General features: G+C 53.5%; 8 protein-coding genes across 8 annotated transcripts, besides 1 other annotated feature; 3 read left to right on the top strand and 5 right to left on the bottom strand.

Moving 5' to 3' along the window:
* Positions 1-1,340: 1,340 nt before the first annotated feature.
* On the top strand, positions 1,341-1,490 carry CCOS01_06011 (uncharacterized protein; the record flags this gene model as incomplete). The annotated part of the gene is made up of 1 exon (XM_060454184.1): positions 1,341-1,490. One exon carries the CDS (start codon positions 1,341-1,343, stop codon positions 1,488-1,490), a length of 150 nt encoding a protein of 49 aa, XP_060315956.1.
* A 2,555-nt stretch (positions 1,491-4,045) lies between these two features.
* CCOS01_06012 (uncharacterized protein) lies at positions 4,046-4,399 on the top strand (the record flags this gene model as incomplete). Its single annotated transcript, XM_060454185.1, has 1 exon — positions 4,046-4,399. One exon carries the CDS (start codon positions 4,046-4,048, stop codon positions 4,397-4,399), a length of 354 nt encoding a protein of 117 aa, XP_060315957.1.
* A 4,581-nt stretch (positions 4,400-8,980) lies between these two features.
* Positions 8,981-9,058: a sequence feature (Short protein (CCOS01_06013, KAK1530910.1) was converted to a misc_feature.).
* Positions 9,059-9,555: 497 nt separating this feature from the next.
* Positions 9,556-9,915, bottom strand: CCOS01_06014 (uncharacterized protein; the record flags this gene model as incomplete). Its single annotated transcript, XM_060454186.1, has 1 exon — positions 9,556-9,915. The coding sequence occupies one exon, from the start codon at positions 9,913-9,915 to the stop codon at positions 9,556-9,558; it is 360 nt and encodes a 119-aa protein (XP_060315958.1).
* Positions 9,916-9,959: 44 nt separating this feature from the next.
* On the bottom strand, positions 9,960-10,706 carry CCOS01_06015 (uncharacterized protein; the record flags this gene model as incomplete). Its single annotated transcript, XM_060454187.1, has 1 exon — positions 9,960-10,706. The coding sequence occupies one exon, from the start codon at positions 10,704-10,706 to the stop codon at positions 9,960-9,962; it is 747 nt and encodes a 248-aa protein (XP_060315959.1).
* Positions 10,707-11,409: 703 nt separating this feature from the next.
* On the bottom strand, positions 11,410-11,883 carry CCOS01_06016 (uncharacterized protein; the record flags this gene model as incomplete). The annotated part of the gene is made up of 1 exon (XM_060454188.1): positions 11,410-11,883. One exon carries the CDS (start codon positions 11,881-11,883, stop codon positions 11,410-11,412), a length of 474 nt encoding a protein of 157 aa, XP_060315960.1.
* A 2,208-nt stretch (positions 11,884-14,091) lies between these two features.
* Positions 14,092-14,411, bottom strand: CCOS01_06017 (uncharacterized protein; the record flags this gene model as incomplete). Its single annotated transcript, XM_060454189.1, has 2 exons — positions 14,092-14,293; positions 14,353-14,411. 2 exons carry the CDS (start codon positions 14,409-14,411, stop codon positions 14,092-14,094), a joined length of 261 nt encoding a protein of 86 aa, XP_060315961.1.
* Positions 14,412-15,085: 674 nt separating this feature from the next.
* CCOS01_06018 (uncharacterized protein) lies at positions 15,086-15,202 on the bottom strand (the record flags this gene model as incomplete). Its single annotated transcript, XM_060454190.1, has 1 exon — positions 15,086-15,202. The coding sequence occupies one exon, from the start codon at positions 15,200-15,202 to the stop codon at positions 15,086-15,088; it is 117 nt and encodes a 38-aa protein (XP_060315962.1).
* A 5,165-nt stretch (positions 15,203-20,367) lies between these two features.
* Positions 20,368-20,905, top strand: CCOS01_06019 (uncharacterized protein; the record flags this gene model as incomplete). Its single annotated transcript, XM_060454191.1, has 2 exons — positions 20,368-20,503; positions 20,661-20,905. 2 exons carry the CDS (start codon positions 20,368-20,370, stop codon positions 20,903-20,905), a joined length of 381 nt encoding a protein of 126 aa, XP_060315963.1.
* Between the last annotated feature and the right edge of the window lie 1,098 nt (positions 20,906-22,003).

Raw genomic sequence — 22,003 nt, forward strand, 5'->3', positions numbered from 1 at the left:
GCCATCTACCGCATCTAGCCGGTTTCCACAGAGCCACTGTAACCATATCTTAATCATTCTTCCCTTCCTTCCGCATCTTCTTAGCTTCCATACTTCAACCATCACATCTCATAAACGCTTCGGACGCCTCTATATCCATAGGATCGAGTTTCTAGAATATGTAACGCTAAGCCCGCAATGCGCCACCTGAAAACAGCCACTCTTGGCTCCCCCGCTCTGCTAGGAGCTCCTCCCACAGTACCCATCCCTTTGCTTCTCCCTTGCAAGGACTATCATGACTAGTTCTTAGGCAACCTCCATCATCCTTCGATTCCTCCCAAAGGAATCCCATTATCCAGTTTTGGAAACCTCTCGCGTACCCAGTCCACGCTAGACCCCCATCAAAGTCAAGGCCAAGCTCTCGCAAGAGCCGAACCTAGTCCGAAGTCAGGTAAGAGAGATGGACAGGAAAAGAAAAGACGTTATGGCAACGCTTACTCAGGCACACAAAGAAGCCCACAACTTTCTCAGCCCTATCCTCACTTGCCGTGCTTGCCTCTACCCTTATGTGCCCTGACTATTCAACTACAAAACGCTAAGCCCTTCGGACTAAAGCCTCCCTGTTGCACATCTCATATCCCAAAACGGAGTCGAGGTCGATAACCATCCGTCGCCCTCCATACCGCGATAGGCAGGTCAATTCAGAATGCGGCTTCAGAACAAAACGTCTTGGGAGCTGATTGTCTGAAATTAGAGACCGCGTACCTTGGATACGCAAAGACACCCAACCCTATCAAGAATTCAAGACAAAAAAGGCTGCGCCGACGAGGCTCTAACCAGTTCCATCACAAGATCTTCACCTCGATCTTCATCTCTTGTTTTGTTGTCTCGGCTTAGAGAGGCTCCCACAAGCCAGCTTTCCCCGTCGTGCCCGTTTTCTTTCTATCTATCCCCTAACTAGCTACCCTGTTGCTCATCTTATCCATTTCGTGCATAGGGTTGTGGGATCAGGAAACGAAACCAAAAGTCGGGAAAAAGCAAGTATATGCTGAACGACCCCCGGCCTCCATTCTGATCCCTACGTCAGCGCCAGAGATCCCGGTTTACCTCCCTTGCCTGCAATAGGTAATACCCGCCATCGCTCCCTACCAGATGCGTGATCAAGGCAATGTATCCGTACGTATATAACTAGGCTACAAAGTACATGTGCCACAGCTCAAGCTTGCAGCTCTCGATGATCCCCTCCAGAAAAAGGGGACTCAGAGACTCCAGACCTCCGTCATTCCATCTCAGCAGGGCTGCTGGCGCTGTCTGAGTCTCTGAGTCTCTGAGTCTCTGTCTGCCGCTGCCAACAAGCCCGCATGACACACCTCAAAGAGACAGGTCCAGACTACGGACCCTCCCAAAAAGCAGGCGGGGGCCAAGCCGGACCGCCGCCCTCCCGGCGCGCCTCGCACCGGCCCTCCTCTAACAAACGTTCTTCCCTACATCCAACGACACTAGCTCTCTAGTCTACCAGCGTTTTCAACATTCCTCAGTACCAGATCCTTTGATTATGCCGTGGAACAACTTCTCGGCACCCGATATCTCCGGCCGCCACCTCTCCTTCTGTGCTCTCGAGCTGACCGAAGATCTGCCGCGCTCCCACGCCACACTGGAACCTCTCCCTGAGCGCAGCGCAGTGCCGTGACCGTGCCACGGCTCTCTCTCCCCGATACCCCCGCCCGGTCCCCGGTCCCTGAACCTGCAAGTCTCACACCGAGTTACCATCGGCCGGTCCCCGAGCCCGCGCAGCACCTCAACTTCCCCTCTTTATTGTTCTTTCCGCCTGCCGGGACAACTCCTCCCCGTGCGTGCCTTGCGCGCATCGCATTCGGCATCGCACCGGTGGAGCAGAGCAGAGCAGCAGCCTGTCAGAATGAAGTACAGGCACGACGTCAGGGTGGGTAGACAGATCTCGTCGATACTAGCTTAGTAGATGGGTAATCCAAACCCACACTCCCATTAACCCCCCCGGCCTCTTATATTCCCACATCGCAGGTTTCAACCAACATGCTCCCATTCATGGTTCTTGGGATGCTTTCAAAGAAAGGAATGAAGCTCAACAGTGTCCCTTTCTCTCTGTATCCAAATCATCTACCACATCTCAACGCTGCACAACACACACCCCCTCGGACAAAGACGAAATCCCCACTCTCCCTCACCTCCGCCTACCGTCCTTCCGCAGCGGCGTCTATACCCAAATAGTAAGAAAAAGCAAATATCCAAAGCAAGCCCTTTGCATCCCACGGACTCCACACACTCACCTCTCTCACCTCTCAAGAAACGTCTGAACGCTTCTTATACAACATCCACAAAAACCCGCAGGCTGCAGCACCCATCATCCATGGGAAAAGCTGGGAAAAAGGAATTATGCCGAGCCAGCCCTAGTAACACCTTGTAACCCCCCTCCCATCCTACGGCAACCGCAACTCGGTCGAACCAAAGAAAAAACTTCCCGCATGTCCACTCACTCCCCCCCTCTCTCTCCCGCCCATCACGTCCACAGCAATGGCACGAAATATCCCAAGTTTTCCAAACCAACCAGCCAGTGAAAGTTCCTCTTTCTCTCTTTCCCACCCTCCCCCCTCGAGACCTCCCAGGCAAGGATCGTCGATCGACGCAACCGTCCTCAGCCCGCATCATCTAGCGTAGCTTCACATGAACAAGCGGACAAGGGCAAACTCGAGGAAAAGCGCATCACCGAACCCCTCCCAGGACCGACCCCCGGCCGCCCCGCCTTACCTGCCTAGCCCACCAACAATTACACCTAGAAAAAACTAAAGAAAGAACAAAATAAAAACAAAATTATAAGAGAACGACACCTCACCACATGCCAGACAACGGTACGGATAGAACCTAGGCTCGTGGCTCGCCCGCCCGCCCCAACTGTCAGCCAGCCGCACCCCCCGGTTTCGTTCCTGTGAGCTAGGTACCCCCCCCCCCCCCCCACCGTGTTTGCGCCGCCGGGCGGTCGGTCGGTGCAATCATCTCGGCCTTCATCGCCCGGGAAAAAGGGGGTTATATGTACGTATTGCGTAAAGCCAGAAAAATAAATACATGATGAAAGGCATGGTAGGGGGAAAAGACCCACTGGCTGCACTGCGTCCTGTCAGGACCAAAAAGAAGTTTGACTTGTCAGACTTGACTAAGGAGGCACAGGGCGGCGCACATCACCAACCCGTCTAAGAAAAAGCAACAACGACCTTAAACTACCTAGTACTACTGCGTATACTGCGTAAGGTACATCAAAATCCTTTCTCAAACCCCTGGAAGGAAAAAAAAAAGCACGAAACATTAAAAAAAAAAAAAACGGACGAGGCCCTATGACCTACTTACCTACGGTCCCTCTCTTTCCCGTAGAATAAGCAAACACCCCACGAATACGGCAAGCAACCCGTGTCTCATCCATCTCTCCAGAAATCCAAGACCACTTCCCAGAAAGAAAATCAAGAATACATACACGCAAGAATGAACCCCTTCAGATTCCTTCCATTGGTAGTCCCATCCGAGAGACAGAGAGCAGGGGAAGCCTGGAGGAAGGGGGCCAAGGGCCCCCAAGTGAATAACCCCCTCTCCCACCCCCATATCTACCATCAAAACCCCCTTACCAACCCCAGCCCCTCATGCCCCTTCAAGAACGCGTCGTGATGATGATGGCCAAGGTTTCGAAACATCGATCTGGAGGGACTCGAGGGTCGTCCCAATAAATCGAAGCTTCGTCCGGATCTGGAAATGTACTCGTGCGGCGCTGTTCCAAAAAATAAAGGGGACCGGGGGGGAAGATATGCTTGGCTAACCACTTGTGACACCTCCCCCGTTTTCCCACTTGCGAATTAAAGAAAAAAAGAATGTGTGTTCATCTTGGGAATCTGGACCCCTCCGCCAATCTTACAAGACCACAGATTAGAGCTGTGTCGATCTTTGGATGAACCAAGTCAAACCAGTGGAAGGATATGCGGAATCAAGATACCGAAAGGGAACAGCCCGCCTCAGCAACGACGTCTAACACGGCACTGAGGGCCACATGAGCAGCAGCAACATCAGCAGCATCTCACAAACCAGAAAGCCGATCGATCCTTGGCCAATCTCTCTACGAATACCCTTTCTGCCCTTCCAGGCTCTCACCCTCTCACCCATGAAGCCGTCGGCCGGGATCCGCGTCTATCGATGCAGTGATGCGCAAGATCCGATGCGGGACCCTACACTAAAACCCCCCGACCCTTCCCCCTTCTGCTCGTCAACTTACCCGCTAAGGGCCAAGATCCGCGCCGCCGCCGTCGTCGCCGCCGCTGCTCCTGCGGCCCAAAAGTCGCCTCCTCCACCCGGGATTTCGCAGCTCTTGCGACTAGGCCACCCGGAAGGAAACCTCCTCCGGTAGGAGACGCAGGAGCGTGCCAACGACGGACGACCGGTGAAGAAGTGGATTCGAAGGGGGAGGGGGGCGTGTGAGCGGGTGAGTGTGCGCTGCACAAGTCGATAGCCAGCCCTTCAACACCCAGGGAAGCCATCACCGACATATGCAAGCCCCAGCCTCCAGGAACTCTACCGAACAAGCGAGAGCAAGTTGGGTGACGAAAGTGCGGAGCAGCCGCGCAGTCGCACAACCACCTACGAAGTACATGCGTGCCGACGATGAACCCAGTGCTTCTGCAAATCGTATAAACGAGACGAGAACCGGCTTTTTGGGCCCCGGCTTTCGGCTCCGGCTTCAGGTGAGCCGTGACAAACAAAACGTCTACGAGGGCCCTCCCTCCATGGACCGTTTTCTCCCTGAATCGGCCTCTCTGGCAACGTAGCACTGTGGCTGGCGCATCGAACAAACAATCTTGGCCTCAACAGTCCGAGCCAGGCCAGACTCGTAGTCCCTACCTATTTGGTTGATTTTCCTGGCCACGAAACACCTCCAGCTCGCTGCCACATGCCAGAGGCGCTAGGTTCAATTGTGGCTAGGGCGGAGGCGCGGTCGTTGCTTCGTATGGCGATCATTCTTTTTTCGCGAAACCTTCTCTTCGTTGGCCATACCCAACGTGGTCATTGATCAAGCGACTATCGGGTCGAGACTTCGGGTACGAGATGGCAATACCCAATATCAGGCCACATCGTGGCTTTCTTCAGTGTCGTGCCTGAGACGATGTCACCTAGTAAATCCGGGGCTAGGAAAAAAAGAGCCCACGGCCACCGCGCCTCGGAAGCTGTGACGACTGAGTCCTGGCGAGCACGAGGCGGACGAGATAGGTCACAGTGAGCCTTGACAGCCCCATCAAATGCTACCGTATCAGACAAGGCGCCTTCGAAGCATGCCTGTCAATAACTTCTGCTTCGGAGATTTCCGCCTTGTGCTGGGACCAAGCCGCCGGAAGCCGTCGAGCAGTAAAACGCAAAGTCATAAACAACTGCCGTGAATCTTCATTTACTAGTAGGCTGCCGAGCTTCTCATCGCCGATGAGACCCGTCGTGTTCCTGTTCAAAGGGAACGGGCCCTTCAGTCGATGAATGAGTCAAGGTCTCGGAGGGAAATAAGGTAAGGCGGGGACGACGAAACGGGTTGCGATGCCAGATATTTTTGTGCGGATACAACTGACTTCGTCACTGACGAGCGGTTGAAACATTTTTTTGGGAAGGAATTGAGGCGATACTAGCTCAGTGACCCCGGCAGAAGATCGCCAGCATCAAGAACGCGCCTAAGCACGGCCGCAGTGACCATTGCGTTCGAGACCGCGATCTAGGCTCATTGGCAATTCTAATCTGCCCTTGAGTGGAATAGTGCAAGAAATCGGCAACTTCACTAACAGCCGGATGTTGAATTGCGAAATGCCGCAGGGTGTGAATGACGACAGGGGAGACGAAGGTGAGGATAGTAAAAGCATTCCGTGCGTGCGAGTGCGAGTGAGAGGAAAAGGACACCAACGAGAAAGAGTAGAAAGAATTCGGTCCATGGTAAAGGACTTCAACGTGGGGGGAATTGGTGTTGGTGGAAGACACATTCAATAGTGTCTCACAGAATCACCCAAAACCGCTAAGTGCTCATACTTTGCAGAAAAACGAAGGCTCTTGATTCGTTTCTTTCTGCCGTTCCCACACGGCACGACCATGATGTAAAAGCGGAAGGTTCGTAACCAGAATGGTTTGGCTCGCGACCAGGTGATTCAGGTTGAGAGAAAAAGCAACGAGAAAAAGAGCTTGGAGGAGACGTGTCCTGACAGTTCATTGGCAGCAGCACCTGAACACCCGCGGATGTCTCAGTCCACCCATACAGGGCCGCCAGCAGGGACAAGAAGGGATCTCCTGCAGAGATGGCCAGATCCGGCAATGCCCTGTATGATTCTGCTCGATCTTGCCTCGTATTGTGACTTCGATCTCAAACAATAGTGTTCGGCTGGAAAGCTATTTGTTCCCCGGTGGCGACGGGAATAGAGGGCAAAAATGGCATCTGGTGAGCGTCAGCGAGATCTCAGTGAAACGGTGGAATGGGTTTCGAGAAGCGATAGCAAGACGTATTGTTTGCAGTGTTTCTCGTATACGACGTTTCCTCGGTCCTGCGCCTGCCAAAGACTGGATGTAGATCGCCAGCCATCCAATTGTGCCGTAAATCTCCCAATGAAAGGTGTACGGTTCCCGTGATCATACGACGGCGCACCTCGGTCGATCTGGACAACCGAGCTTCAGAGGAAAAAGCAAGCAAACGTCGCCCAGATTAAGTCGTCTAGGTTTGCGGACGGCCCCAACGTCGTAAGGCTGAACAGCGGGAGCTAAGCACATTGTCAGACTGGTCTGGTGCTAGGCACCTTTTCTTTCTGATCAGCCAAAGAAACTGGCAGTCGGAATATTAACATAACCGCTGTACCCGTGGGGTCGGTACCCGTCGTGACAGGTGGCATATATTCTGCCCTGTGACTGAATTGGAGATTCGTTGTACTGATAGACACGTGCCGCTGCTACACATGAGTAATCTCGAGACTTACAACTTCCCTATGGATTATGGGTGAAATCCCAGCCTGTCTTGAAGCACGCGCTAGAACGACGGCGAGGATCATGAGCGGGCGCACAGTAAGCTAGAGGGCCTTCGCGATTGGTGCAACAGCCAGGTTTGATTCATTCGTTGTAGCATTGGCCGTTGGTTCGCAATAAGAAACGGACCCGGGAAGAAAACAGGGAGGATCATGGCCACGGTCTGATTCCGAGAGGCGCCAACCATTGAAGTGCGACGGCCAAAAACTTGTCGGTAACGTTGTGCGACGTATGACGAGATACTCCAGACTTATTGCCCGTCACCACGATCAATCGCCGGGGTTGAGGAAACGAGGTTCGGGGTTTGCTGGCTGACACGCTGTTGGACGGTTCCGAAGATTACTGCCGTAGAATCGGATCTCAACGTCTGCGTCTACTTGTGAGTATAGTGCGCCTAACTTCGTCCGCCCCTTTGCATCAGAACCAAGAGCCGTGGACGCGATTTGTTGAGACGCAGGCTTAACAAGATCAATGGGAGCTTCATGTTGTCATTGCCACTCGGTTGGCGCTAAACATGGCAAAACAGGTAACGAAAGGATGCAATCCTGTCAAGCAGGTGAGATGGTGAAACCACACAAATCAACGTTGTATTCCACGAATGGAAAATGCTCTCCTCCAACGGTCGTAAGATTCAGAGTGTGGACGTTCCAGTCTAACGCCTGCTGCCGTTCCTCGGCCGAAAGGCTAGGTACAGTTTGATCTCTTCTCGGGAGTCGAGAATGGCTTCCCGCACTGTAAAGGAACGGTCCATTCTCGTGTGAAGTGATTCATGAGCCGTTTCTTGTTGGAAGCGTCTTGCCAGAGATCCGGCCGTGCGTACGTCCGCAGTCTTGAAGTCGCGCAAGTCGACGTCACCTCAACGGCCGGGCATAGCGCCGTTTCTGTACCAGATTTCCGTTGGCTTGCGGCGTGGGGTTGTTTCAACGGGCGAGCAATCGACTACGGGCTCTTTCTGGCCTGATCTCGTTGCCGAGACCTGGGAAGAGCATGGGGCTACCTGTCTCGCCAACCACTCTAATCTCCTTACCGGGAGGGCCCTGAGTGTGTTAACCACATGGCCGGGAAGCGGGGTTGATGACCTCTTCGGGCGCTAGACAATTTCTTTTCCAACTTCTGACACTACCGACGAGACGCTGGTAGCTGGAGATGCACCAGAGCATGCTGATGACTGGAGTCGATATGCCGATAGACCATAGTTGTGCCCCAGGAGTCGGACCATTTTGTCGCGAAGAGAGCCGCCGCCTCCTGTGTTTGGCTACCGTCGCCCGAGAGCTGGGGTTCGATATTATTGCCGATGCAGTCACTCTCACCGGTCAGGCTCCATATCCCCTTAGCCCCGTTCGATCCGAAGGGTGAGTGGTATTGTTCGTGACATTTTATTTGCCGGACGAAAATGCGAGATGATGGTGCGCGCGCGTGAGTGTGTGTGGATTGCGTGGCAGACCGATCTCCAGATCAGACGATCGCACCATGAGCCAAGCCTAATTGGCATGTCAGAGCCAGATCCTAGGGAACTGGTGACGAGGGCCGGGTGCATCGCATCTAGTCCGCGCTTCATCCCGATAGTGCTGCTTCTTGCTTGAGATATTCGATGAATCTACGTACGTCGATGATCCAGGCTCAAGTGCGCGGCGTCGCGCACCGGCCAGCTTGGGCCTGGGGCGGTGGTTGCGATGAAGAATTTCCGTCCAACTTCCCTGGTTCGCGGATGCTTAGCCACTCATGAAGAGACGATGACAACATGGTAGTTGCGCCTTTTCACCCAGTGTTGATTGGAAACAGCTGTCGTGCATCGGTATTGTTCCAACTTCGCATCGGCCGACCTGAGTTGATCTCAAGGCCGTCCGCCATCCTGCGAGGTGCATTCGCCTGTTGTATGCAGTATGGTGGAGGCTTATAGGCAACGATCTTCGCGCCAGGATCTTTGGGCTTCGACGTAACCACACGGCTTATGGTTGCATGGGCAGTCACCGATTGCAGGGACGGCAGATCATCAACTGACCAGTATGAACGTATTTTGCTGGTGTGAACGAACGATCGAGTGATGGTGAAATGCCACCCTACCCAGGTATCAGCGCATCGAAGACGGCGGCATATTGATGAAATGATGAAGTGAGGGTTCCATGGAAGGGTCGGGTCTTTCAGATCCTACTGCGGACGGGGTAGCAGTGGTGGCCTCGCTTCGACTTGTGGTTGGGGTGAGCATGTCGTCTGGCCCATGAGCTGAAGCCACATGGTGAGTCGTGAGCTAGCTGCTATCGCCTCGGACTCGGGACGTGCCACCGTGCCTGACACATCCTTGAGTAGCGCTAAGCAGCAATGCATTCCTGTTTTGTTTTCACCCAAGAAATCGGGGTTGACGGACTGAACCGCAAAGTGCGGCCGCACTTTGAAAGCCCGGTTTGGCCACAACTCATCACATGCTGCAGATGTACGCCTGCAAAGCACCTCGGAGCAGGAGCAATGGATGGAGATTTTGACGACAAGCTGTCGAAACTTATCAAAATGACGGAACGTCGACGGCCACTACTCTACTCCATCAGTATTGTGGGTGGCTGCATATGTCAACTGCAATGTGACTTTGAATAGCGGCCCGGCATATCGACCCAAGGTCGGTGAGGCGGCACTCCTGGGTCGTGAGTATAGCAGCCAGTTACCTGCGCCAGGATTCGAGAATGGGGATCTGCATATGAAGCTAGAAAACAAACATGAGCATGATCTGACATACCCGGCGGCAGCAACGCAAATGGGTCGCGTCGAGATGAGGTCCTGGGGTGTTTGGCCGGTACTGAGCTGCTGTCGAATCTTGGACCACCAGCTCGAAGACAGGACTGGGTCTGCAGGAGATTTTGATGCTCGTAATACTGGAGTCAATGTCGCTTTCATGTGGTTTTCATGAGAAACCCTCCGCACTCCGGCGTGGTTAAAGATCACAGGAAATCGACGAACCCGCGCCACGGGAGACTGGATGCTGGATCGTGACTCTTTGGGTACCTGAGGAGTACATCAAGATCCCGCATGCAAACCCATGTCGAAACAGCGGAAACGGCCCAGTCAAAGAATTGAGATGTGATGTTTTGATAGCGATGGCCGGATCTGGCGCATGTCCTAATAAAGCGGAGCGAGGCAGAAGATGATGGCAGTTGTGATTTGCTCATAAGCTGGAGACGGCTTCCTGAAGAGGCAGTAGCTCCGATTAGGAACGGTTGGATTGAAGTGCCCGTATCGAGCGGAAAGTCAATCGTGAACCGCGCCAGTGTAGCCTGCCAGGGAGTGACTTGGACCAGGGCTGATGTTTTATATCGAGTGGTGGTAAGCCTGCATGCGATCGTGAGAAACGCGCAAGATCCCGCGAGAGACGCCGAGGTGTCAGCAAACGATCTCAGTGGGTGGCCAGTGGACGCAACGCTCACCGAAGTGGCCGCGAACATCGTACCCGTGTGCCAGACGGTTTGGTTCCGCTTCTTGCAGACGAGATGACCAACGGTGGCGGCGACAACGGTTAATGCAGAGGGGAGAAAGGGGGTGTAGGCACATTGCGCGACAGAAAGAGAGCCACTGGTCGAGCAAGGCTGCCGAAAGGAGATGTGCTTGCTGGATTGGGCGACGTCGTGCCCACGGCGGGTTACAAAGAGGATTGCAAGGGGGGCTGTCTGGATGTGCATCGTCGATCTCATCTTGGTTGGTCGTAGGTACGCGGCAAGACCAGGGCAAAGGTAACTTGGCAGGAAGCAAGCGGCATGAATCCTGCAGATGAAGTCAAGATGCGGTAAGGAGATCAGAGAGGCGATGGACCAGGGTGTGGCGTGGATGTGTTGGGGTGCTCGCTGCTCGCTTTTCCAACACGCCCCCTTCTCCGGCCTTCACTACCCGCAGATGCAGACGGCAGACAGTACGTCCGTTGCGACGCCAGGCTTGAAGCAATGTCGAGTCGCAATAGGCTCTTGCTACCTCGTTGGCGTGGGTGCAATTATCGCGGCATTTCGGATTCTCGAGTGAAACGGGCATCCCTCCTAGTCTGACGTATTTTGAAATCTCAGCTCGGAATCGCAACATCCAGTGATATAAAATAGTTGGGGCTCAGGCCGAAAATAGATCGCGACGATACGATAATGAGGAGCAGGAGGAGAATGAGACGAATATGGGGGTCCGTGTGGGCTAAAGCGCGATTCTGTATGCGTATGTACTCCGTACAGATGACTGGACAGACAACAAGTACATTGCAGTTTGTTTGCCTGTCAAAGACTCGGCTATGGTTGTCTCATTGTATCCGTACATACGGATACGCATAATGTTGTTGATTGTCATGCCGGAGTCGACAGTGACCGCCGGACGTGTGCCTTTTTTCTGCTCGCTTGTTAAGGACGCGTGGATAGAGAGTCATAGCTGGAGATGGTGGCCCGCTTCATCGAACCCCGCTGGTGAGGTACGAATAGGCGCAGACGATGATCGGTTTGATGTTCCGTGACCCTTGGTAATAGCACCAGCAGGGCAGCACTGAGAAGGATTATCGAAACTTCGATCGTGGAGAGGGGGTGTGGGTGGGTGATTGGCAAGTTGGGTTGAGCCCACACGAATAGTGTATTCGTAGGTATGTATTCGGGAGCCACAAGGAGCATCTGCCTGAGCAGCGAGGTGTGCTGTGTGAGTCTGGCTAGGAGGAGTCAAGGACTGAGCCCTGGACCGTGAGTGAGGAGTACAGAGCCCAGGGACTTCCGTCGAGAGGAGAGGCCACCAACGAGTGCTCGGCCGTTTCAACTCTGAACTCTTTCGAGAAGGAAAAGTGGAGAGAAGAAGGGGAAGCGAGATCCCAAGGATCCCAAGGATTCCAAGGGGACGTCGGGAAAACGCCATTTTGGCACCCGCCGCAGCTGTCAAATGACGGGAACTCTCCACCATGCAGGGAACTAACACAAGCACCCGGTGGAAGCGCAAGGTACGAGGGACTTGTGGCATGTGCTGTGAGGGTCGACTGCCACTCGTACCGGAGACCTAATCAGGCTATTGTTCGTGCCCCGGCCTTGTCAGAAACTTTCAACGGTTCAAAGTAGAGTTACTTCCAAGCTCCACGTGCAGGTGTACATACCTACCCCGACAGCCCACGCTCACCAGCCCAGGCCAGGGAACCTTGGAAGGGAGTGGGCAATGTCCAAAAAGGCGAGAAGGGGAGGGGGAGGCAGGCGAAGCATCAAAGCACCTCTCCGTTACCAGCACCAACCTTGTCTGTTCATCTGTCTACACGAGACGAGCGGAAGCCAGTAAAGTTAACTTGATATATGGTGGATCTGGAGAGGAGGCGGTAAGGCGAGTCCGAATGGAATCCACTTGTCAATTATGGTATTGGCTATTGACGACTTGGGTAGGTGTATCCGTACGGGGTTATACTATCCGGAGTCCAGACTCTGAATCTCGTGAGATCTAGGGGCAGATTGAGCTCAGATGGTGTCCGTACCTTTTGTTAGAAACATACCAAACAGTCTTTGGCCTCGAATGTCGCTCCTCCGTCGTTGGCGTGAGGGTTTCCAACGGTAGCTTCTGGGCACTGGGCAGTAGCTCAAGGCAACGTACCCGCCAGCAATACCCCCATGCTTCACTTTGACTCCGACCGCATCCTGGCCATGTTGTCTCTCTCCGTCTCTCTTTCTGTCTCTCTCTTTCAGGCTCTCGGCTCAGAAATCAGAATGGGCCGCCGGCCCCGCCGAAACCCTCGTGGTGTACACTAGCAGGCCCGAGACGTCACGGACATTTGACATCGTCCTTGAACTCGATTCTGTCAAGATCAATCGACCCGACTAGCGGCTACCCCCCATGATGTGATGATTTCAAAGAGAAAATAAACCAATCCTGGTTGATAGTGATAGTCAGCGACAAGGGATCGGCATGAACAGAACAAGTGGAGATGGCCTTCTCTTTTCCTTCTCGCTTGCTTCCACCACGCGAGGCTCGAGCGCGAGGACCGCAATTCAAATCTTTCCGGTGGATGCATATCCGTTCGAATCCATAGACGATGGCACGGCGACGAAATCGGAGGGTACGGCACAGGTACTTTCCTGTCTCCCATGCAAAACGACCTTCAGGGACAGGGTGGCATGGATAGCACAGCGCGGGACACGCTGTCCGAGGCCGTGGCGGGTCCAAAATCATGAACTTTCTTAGATTGGGGGGATCCTATCGATGGGGGGACAGATGCAATCCGCTGAAGCCTGAACGGTCTCTGGAGTGGACCGAAGACGCCTGGCCTGGCCTGGCCTGGAGGCAGGGAAAATAAGAGAGAAGAATGAGTTCGGGGCCCTGCCCTGCCCTGCCTGCTTCGACGAGCTGCAGTCTGCACCTGTGAAACCACGGGTTCATCGTTCCATCGCCGCCAGTGGGAATTAAATCTTGCTTTGGCACCGCGGGTCCCGCATCGGAGAGAACAGCCCCGCCATGCTTGGACTGATTGTGTTAATCTCAATGGAGCGACGATCTTTCTGACACCGCACCGTGTCGCTGACACATTGAAACTCAATAGCAGAAGCCCTCCCCGACGAAGCAGTCCTATCAATGTCATTTTGTGCATGGCATAAGGAGCACTCAAAGAGTTATAAGTCGCAGCCGGGTATCACACGAGCGGCTGCCGACGACAAGGTTACCATTCCGTACCTTGCCTTGATTTTTTTGTAGCTGCTTGTTTGGACCATGATCGCATAACCTGCATATAGTGCTACTGTTGGATTTCTGGCATGATGCAGGTCTTGGAGGTCGGCGTATCGTGAAAAGTCGTGTCTGCTATCGACAAAGGTAGTCTCTGCCGGTGACTTTGAAGACTGCCCTGTGCTATTTCCAATTTGCACGAGGTCAGTGAGGCGTTGCGAGCCACCGGCGTATCTTCTTGGATTTGCGGCCCCAAAGCTTCATTTCTAAAGCAACCAAGAGTAGCCGAGGTTGCCAGATATCCTTCAGCGAAAACATGTGAGGTCATCATCCTAGATTTTGTACGTGGACCGAGCACTAGGGTGCACTATAGAGATTTCAATAGAACCCCTCCCGGAGTGGGATCCGTTGATTTACTTTCTCTTTGTACTATGAATTCGTAAACGAATTGATAGTTGTGCGGAGCACCATAGCGGTAAATAGCCAGGCTTTGGCTAGGTAAGCGAGCGTTATACGTGCCTCTGCACAAGCATTATGGAGTGTGGTTGTGTGATCTCTGGCGGGGTCAAGTACGACGCCGAGCAAGGCAAATGGCCGTTTGGTCGTACAACCGGCCGCATCAACAGCAGCCCTGCCAATGAGTTAGCTTTGCCCACTAACCATCTCTTCAATAGTTTGCAGCAGTCTGCCTCGAAGCCTCGCGGAACAAGATATGTTGTCAACCGCGTGCGGGCGTCTATGACCATCATAAAAGGCTGCTCTTCGCATAGTCTAGTGTTGTCTCGACATCTTTCGTCTCCTGCGTTGCACCCAGCGTCAGTTATCACCCGAAGGTGCCCTGTCAGAATCGATCGTCCTGGCTTAAATCAGCCACAACCACCCTTGAGACTCCAGTGCGAAGGCGTCTTCCTCGTTCAAGCTGGGGGAGAAACAAGCAGCCCCCAGCACCGAACAGCAGTGGCCGGAGACGTACGAACAATATTTGTAGGCTCTACAAAGTTTTGTGCTAAACAGTAAGTAAGTGGAAGATGTATTCGACGTCAGGTTTTGCCGGCTCGACAAGAGCTGCAGCCCGGGGAGTATCCATGCCTTTTCTCGCGTGGCCGGGCATCTGACCTCGTCCACTATTCGGAATGACACCTCGCGTATCCCGGCATCAAAAAGATCCACCAAGCTGTCGGACTTGCCATGGTACGTAGCCTCGACGGTCGTTATTGTTGTCTTATTTTTGCGAAAAGCGACCTCTGAGTCAGCTAAGCATTGTTCGCCAGGCAGGCAAAAGTCCATCCGAGAGTATCACAAGGAGGCTTACAGATGGATGATCACCTGTGCATATTTTATTCAGTGTTTACATCAGATTACCTCTTCACAGCATCTGACGGAGATATTCAGGTGCGGCTATTACTCCGTTACGCACAGGCGATTATTCCAGACGCGATAATGGGGGGCCTGGAACAGGTAGAAGGAACATGGTGCTGGCAACGTAACAACCATATCCCAGTGCAGCCAGGGTATGTGAAACCTGACATTGACACTCCATGTCAAAACTTAGGTCTGTTCAACTGTTGTCGTGCCAGGTACGAATATGTTTGGTATTATGATGTCGACAGGTCCCGGTTGTTCTTCAGCTTGATGATCCTTTGACATTTCGGTCTCAAGATGACGATGGTTAGATCAACAGCGGTTGCTCGCCTACGGAATAGCAATGGACCTCGGCGTTCTGCGAAACCCCCCCCCCCCCCCAAAAAAAAAAAAAAAACCACAATTCGCCACTTGGTTCAAAATCCGCCTGTGCACCGCGTAGTGTTGCCGATCACGACTGGCCGTTCAGAGTGGCCCTCTGTGACGCGCTGTTAGTGATAGATCACCCTCTCGTGATCATTGCTAGCCCTTTGGGTGGGCAGCCCGAGCCCCAGAAACAGAGGGTTAGGTGTTGAGCGTTGTGTACCACGCCAGTCATCTTTGTTCCATTCCGTCGAGACTTGAGGATGGTCGAGCCAACACAGGTTGCCATGTAAGACGCGGTGCGGATACTAAGAGTCTGGCTGAGACGTAGATCTCTGGCGGTTGCAGATCTAGTGAACTAGAAATGACAAGAAGCCGGGGACCCTTCGTCATTCAGGTCGCGACGCTTGTATTTCGTTGGGCATCAGTGCTCAAGTACAAGAGTTGGCTCCTTTGGTGAGCAATTGCCGAACGCCAACATGGCCCCCAAGAATCGCTGCAGATGCGGATACTTAGACAGCTTTTAATCAAAAGAGGCTTGAGAGGCTTGAGATGAGACCTGTAGATCCTGCAACTCTTTCGTGGGTGCATTTGAGTTTATGGAGCCGAAACATCAGAAAGCTGGAATTCAGAATGGTAATGATCGACGCCAATACGCGACTGGCTTGCAGGCATGTTGTCCGAAAACTGTGCATGCAAATTACGTCTCCAGGGGTCGATATTGGTAGTGTACAGAGTACGTAGTCGTCAGTTCAGAGAGGCTGAGCGATATTCTATCAGTCTAGTGTAAGGTCGGCGGCACGGATGAGGTACACAGAAATGGAGTAGCGCTCTTGCTGTCTATTCGTACAAAGTCAGAATATCCATCGGCTGCAGTGCCTCCGGGGTGCCAGGTGCTAACGACGTGCCAGCTTAGCAACTAGACGAAGCACTGACTTTTGAGCCGCACGTATCAAGCGAGCTAGATCTGTAGTATCTTGGTTGTCAGATCCGATTAGTATAAGCAAGCCGGTGCGAGCTCTGCTAAAAGCCTAGCGGGCCCAGCCTTTGATCCGCCATCGCAGCAGTCGGCTACTCTTTGGAATAACAACGAATAAATGCTCGTGGGCTACGGGTACGACTAGAAAATTGCTGGGGTGTATGCAAACTTAGGCGGCAGAACGGCAGGGCTGTAGATTCCATGCTCGAAGAGCGCTCGTCACCATTGGGTGGGAAAGACATGATACGATTCAGCATCCCAATCGACTGGAAGGAGGGGCCGTAGGTGGAGAGATGATTTTGTGGTTGACTGGCCGAGTTGAATGGTTTTAGTAACCCCGTTTGACGCGGATGCACCGAGACGGGGCCAGGCGATGCGCTAAGAACCGTTCAGGAAGGACCCCTGATTTCTATAGACAACGTTGGTCCCAAAAGCCCAGCGAAGTTGGCGAAGTGGGTGGGTAATTGGCGAAAATCTAGCCGACGATGGGCATCCGTACGAAGTGTATCGTGCATGATTACCCGCACACTCGTTGAACCTTAGGGAGGTACGGGTACCGGTAGATGGTCAATTTGGGCGCTGGGTCGCCGCCTTTTCAAGGTGAATACGAGACGTGAAGATGCAACGAGATAACTGAACGCGACGAGGTGGTGCTGAGCCTTCATTGGCTTGCAATGCGAGTCGATATGGCCGGACCGGAAAGAGCCAAGCAGGCCGATATAATGGCTGCATGCCGGCGAGCTGCGTTGAGGTTTTGACAGTGTTCCGCGAGGTAGGAATAACCGACGGCTACTTATCCTTAGCCGCGACGCAATTCATGGTATGACAGTCGCGGACCAGCCTGATCCAAGGGGAGACGCAATTGACGTTCTCCGGAGAGCTCGGCTTGATGCTTGGTGGATGGTAGCAAAGCATCGCCGATGAAGAGCCCAACGCAGTTCACGGCCACATCTCGAGACGGTGAACGGATACTCAATCCGCCAGTAATGTCTTGTCCAGATCCGAGAAAACTCATTCTGTTAGGGACGATCTGGTGTGGTGCCACGATCAGCACTATCGTGAGTTGGAGGTCTGTAGGGCTTGACGTTGGCATGCCCAATTCTAGCTTTTTCTGTTCTCTATCAGTGTATCGTGGAGAAGAGCAAGGGGCTTGCCTTGTAAGGGTTCGAGTATCCGCAGCCTCCAGGCCTCTGGCAACTCGGGAAGAAGGGCGACAGGAGTGGCAAAGCCTGGGATTGCTCTGACATCTGCAAGAAGTCGAGCTGTTACGCCAGATGGAGACCAGGATGAAAGGGGTTGGGGCATAGTGAATACAGCAGGTCAGCAATAGAAATGTGCAGTACGACCAATTATAAAGCGACATGCCGCTGGTCAACGTGAACTATCACAAGGCGAATTCTTGCAACCAGATTTTCGGGGTGAAAATCTGACAGGCCAAGTTGGACTGCGCGAGATGATGGGGTGGGCAGGGGGTATTGCAGGAGGGAGTATCCGTACGAACTCCAAAAAGACCCTCGGTCAACGACCGCCAGTGAGCAGTCATCCAAGCCTGGGTGGGAGGAGGTGTTGCCGCGTTGGTAGAAGAGACATGGGCATGATATGACGTACGGGGGTGTGGTGGTGGATATGAGCTTTCGATGGTGTCTTGATGGATGGCCGATGGATGGATGGTGGCCTGAAGGGTATCCGTACCGGTACTGCAGAGGACCGTGAGGACGGTGTGCCTGGGACCTGATACCAACATCGGTGACCAACATGGGTTCGCGGCTACTCGGACAGCGGTGCAATTTGATGTCAAGGGTTCGGTCGGATGGATTTTCTGCCCAGTTCCTCCGGGACCCTGACAAGGACAGGAACCAAGAGCGACGAAAACCAAAAAAGGTAAATGATGTGACGGGCGTGCAACAGAGCAAGCCATGACGGCTGATGGACAGGGACAGCGGTTGGAGGAAGTTGGAGAAAGCTGCTGCTAAACGGATGTCAGCCAAAGGGGATGACGAAAGAGAGTTGAAGGATTGAATACCGGTGGTTGGCCAGGGGCATGCAGGCAGAGAGAGAGAGACACACACACACCACAGAGAGAAAGAGAAAGATGAGGTGGGAAAAAACCAAAAGAGAGGGAAAAAACAAGGAAAGTGGATACTCTGAAAAGGTGGATAGGAAGCTCCCATGAACGACGGGGAGTGCACACTGCGTGACTGCACAACGTTTGGTCACTTTGGTGGGTGCGTATCTGGGAGAAGCTCGGATGGATCTGGATTACCTAAGAGAAGGGGCCCCATCTTATCCGATTTCTAATGGGTCTTCCCATTGGATCTTTGTGGAATTCCCGCCCAAGGCCACAAGGCAGCAGGGAAGGGCGTGGGTTCGATGGACAGGCGGGCGGCTTCCTCCCGTCGATTCGATTCGATGGTCACCTCACCCTTCATTTTCAGTTTCGGGCACTGGGCTCTCTCATTCAGATACCTCACTGTGAGTGAACTGGGTCGTTGTGAGTGGAGTCCATCAAGTGAGCCGGGGCACCTCAGTAAATCAGTACTGGATGGGATGAAGCAATGGTTTTCATTGCTCATCGGCATACTCCGTACGATGTATCACTCTCGGATTTTCATTGGCGAGCCTGGACTACTCCGAAATAATAAGGTACATGGCAAACTTCCCAAGTCAAGTTGTGTTCGGGAACTCAAGGTTCCAAGGTTTCCACCTCGGGTTCTTTGGGAGGATACTCGCTCGACCTTACAAGGCTTCAAACAGGTGGGCTACAGCACGTGGCCATAGTAGGGAACTCCAGCGCTGTCTACTCCGTACCTTACCTCCCTTCTGCCCAGATCGCGACCAAGGTACCATTTACGGATACTTCCCTGGTTCCGGCTTGCAGTCCATCATAATTCTCCCCTTCATCCTTCCAACTGTTTCGAGTGCTCTTTTACGCTCCCCTTGCCGTCTGTGGCCATTGCGAGCAAGTGGGAGGACACGCCCCTTCCTTATCACATGGCCAGAGCGTGTTCCTTCCCTCCAGATACTTATCCAATCCTTTCCTTCCTCTGAAAGAAAGTTCGGGACGGCGACGCATCGGCGCGGTCCATAATTGGGCCGAGAGATGACAGACTGAAGCCTTGGAGCCTTAGCTTCTTAGCGTGGCTGCCTGAGAGGCTGGGAATATGTGAAGCCGAAAAAAACCTATCCCGACGTCAGTCCAGTCGGGTTCGGACCTAGGTCCGGGCCCTCTATCCCATCAACACACTTCCCCATTGCATGCGATTCGCTTGCCAGTCAATTACCCTTTGTTTCATTGCTTGGCAGAGAAGAGTCCATCATCACCTGTCACATCCAGCTCAGCCAGCAGCAGGCCTTGTATCTATACACATGCCCGTGGCGATCATTTGGAATATTAGCGTGCTGCATCCTACCAAGCACAAGCGATAGCTCTAGAGAGCTCCGAGAAGCTCTGAGCAGCCGTGGGCAGCTTCGAAGCTTTGGCCGTCTCACTGATCGATCCCCTCTTCGAGTCTCATTTGAAAAAAGGGCGACACCGGATACCTTGGAAAGTGAAAAGAGATCCATCTGGAGACGTATACCTGCCACCATCCTTGCAAATCACCCAACGACAACCCCTGGTCACAGACATCTGACATTCGAAATGTGCCGCCCCGGTACGGATACCTCGCCCATCCATCAGGCTCATGCTGCTGCCAACATCACCAGGACAGGGTGCTCTGAGGGATCACACGGGCTACCTGGTGCTCGAGCTTCCGGCGCCGAATCCTTGACACTTCCCAGCGCCAGTTGTCTCCCCTCCTCGAGTCTTTCCCCACTCCCCGTTTATCGGCTTCCTCACGAATGAACCCTTGAGCTGCTCGACTGGATGCCTCCATATCTTGGGGCCGTCACAGTGAACAGAGTCTCTGTCGTCGAGGGTCGTCCAGGGATTGTCAACGACAGTCACTGCCAGCTTCGTGACATCGCTAAGAGGAAGATGGATCAAGCATGGGTGGAAAGAAATGAAGGCACGGAGAGACAAAGCACAGTTTCCATCTCACGCCACTGTCTGGCACCCACCCGGCAATCGAGACGTTGCTTCTGTCACGTTCTTCACCGACGGCATCACAGTATCCGCAACGGGTTGGCCATATCAACGTTTCTGATTCTCGGTCAATCTTGCGCCCTCGATCTCTTCGTTGCCAGTCTTTACACAAACCGATACAGCCTGGTGCAATCACTATGTATCTTACCAAGAAGATACGGAACGCTATCAATAGACCTTTGATCGAAGCCCAACTCAGACCGCTGATAGCATCCTTCAGCTCATCGCCGCTGTCACTTCGTCGGGTCAACAGTGTCAGCGTTGCCGCAACCCAGCGCAATTCCAAGGGCCAAGAGCGACTGGCAAACTTAACGCTGATGCCGACGCTATTGTCGCTGGTGACTGGAAGGTGTTCCGCTGCAGTTCCCCCCCAGTCATCACCGATCATGATCCCAGCGAGCCCCCCTGCCCAGCCGCAGGACCCCCTCAACAGCCAATCTGCGATCCAGCCGTGACAGCGGGCCAATTATCGTGGGGCGCCTCCCCTACGCTGCAAAAAGTCGTACCATTTTCTCTTCGTCATCAGATATTGGCATGTCCGTACTCGACTGGAAGGGCACTTGTTCGCAGTCGAGACTATGGGTGGGTGCTGAGAGCCTGGAACTCGGAACTCTTTAGATATTCAGTGCTCCCAATGAGGAGTTGGGCGACTGTGCGTCCTAAACTCTGAATAGGCTGAAGCTGAGTCCAGGCAAGAGTGCCTGGCGAGCCCTTGGCCGATCTTTTGGTTGCCGCACGGCGCTATGAGAACTTCCTGACGCCTCTCGGAGTAATGTCTCCAACGTTTGATGTCAAGCCAGTCTGCATCTATCGCAACCAACTGAGAGTACCAGTTCGCGGCTTACACATAGACACTCTCGCCTCGTACTACGTTGTCCCGTCCCTCGGCAAGGAAGCCTCAGGATGGTGGCTCGAGTCGCCTAGGCTCACTGAGACCGCACGGAACGGAACAAATCCCAAGAGGTGAAGCTCCGAATGCAGGCCATCTGCACATCAGTCAATCAATCGAGCTTCAGTCGCCGCCAATCTAGATGCTAAAACTTCCCCCCTTCCTCTCACCCCGGGCCGTCGACTGGATGGATACCTTGACAATACGATGCGTTACCTGGCTCCCCCGGGCCCCCTGTCTGCTCTGACCGGTACATGCACACGCATCTCCCTCTGGCCCCAGGCGGTTCAGTCCAACACACCGCACATCTGGTCCCCCGGGCATCAATTCCATGCCCTCCCCCCACAACCCCAAGAACACTTACCTTACTGCGTAGGGAAGGGATCTGGTCCATCAGGAGCAAAGGGAACATGGACGTTCCGCCGTTGAGGCACTGTACCGAAAGCCTCCTGTGATGATCCCCCCCTGTTGCCGCGCAGGTACCTCTGTACTTTATCATAAATGTATGCGAAATATACGTCCACTCAGAAATCATACCCAGCCCTGAGTGAGTGCCAGTCCGTCGCTGGTCTCATAATACCTCTGTCATTTCCTCCCATAATTCGCACAACCGCGTTTCCTCCCTCCCTCTTCTTCCCTTTTCTTCCTGCTCCTCTTCCTCTCA

The sequence above is a fragment of the Colletotrichum costaricense genome (genome assembly GCF_030867565.1).
Source record: "Colletotrichum costaricense strain IMI 309622 chromosome Unknown Scaffold_5.1, whole genome shotgun sequence".
In the NCBI taxonomy this organism is placed as follows: Eukaryota; Fungi; Ascomycota; class Sordariomycetes; order Glomerellales; family Glomerellaceae; genus Colletotrichum; species Colletotrichum costaricense.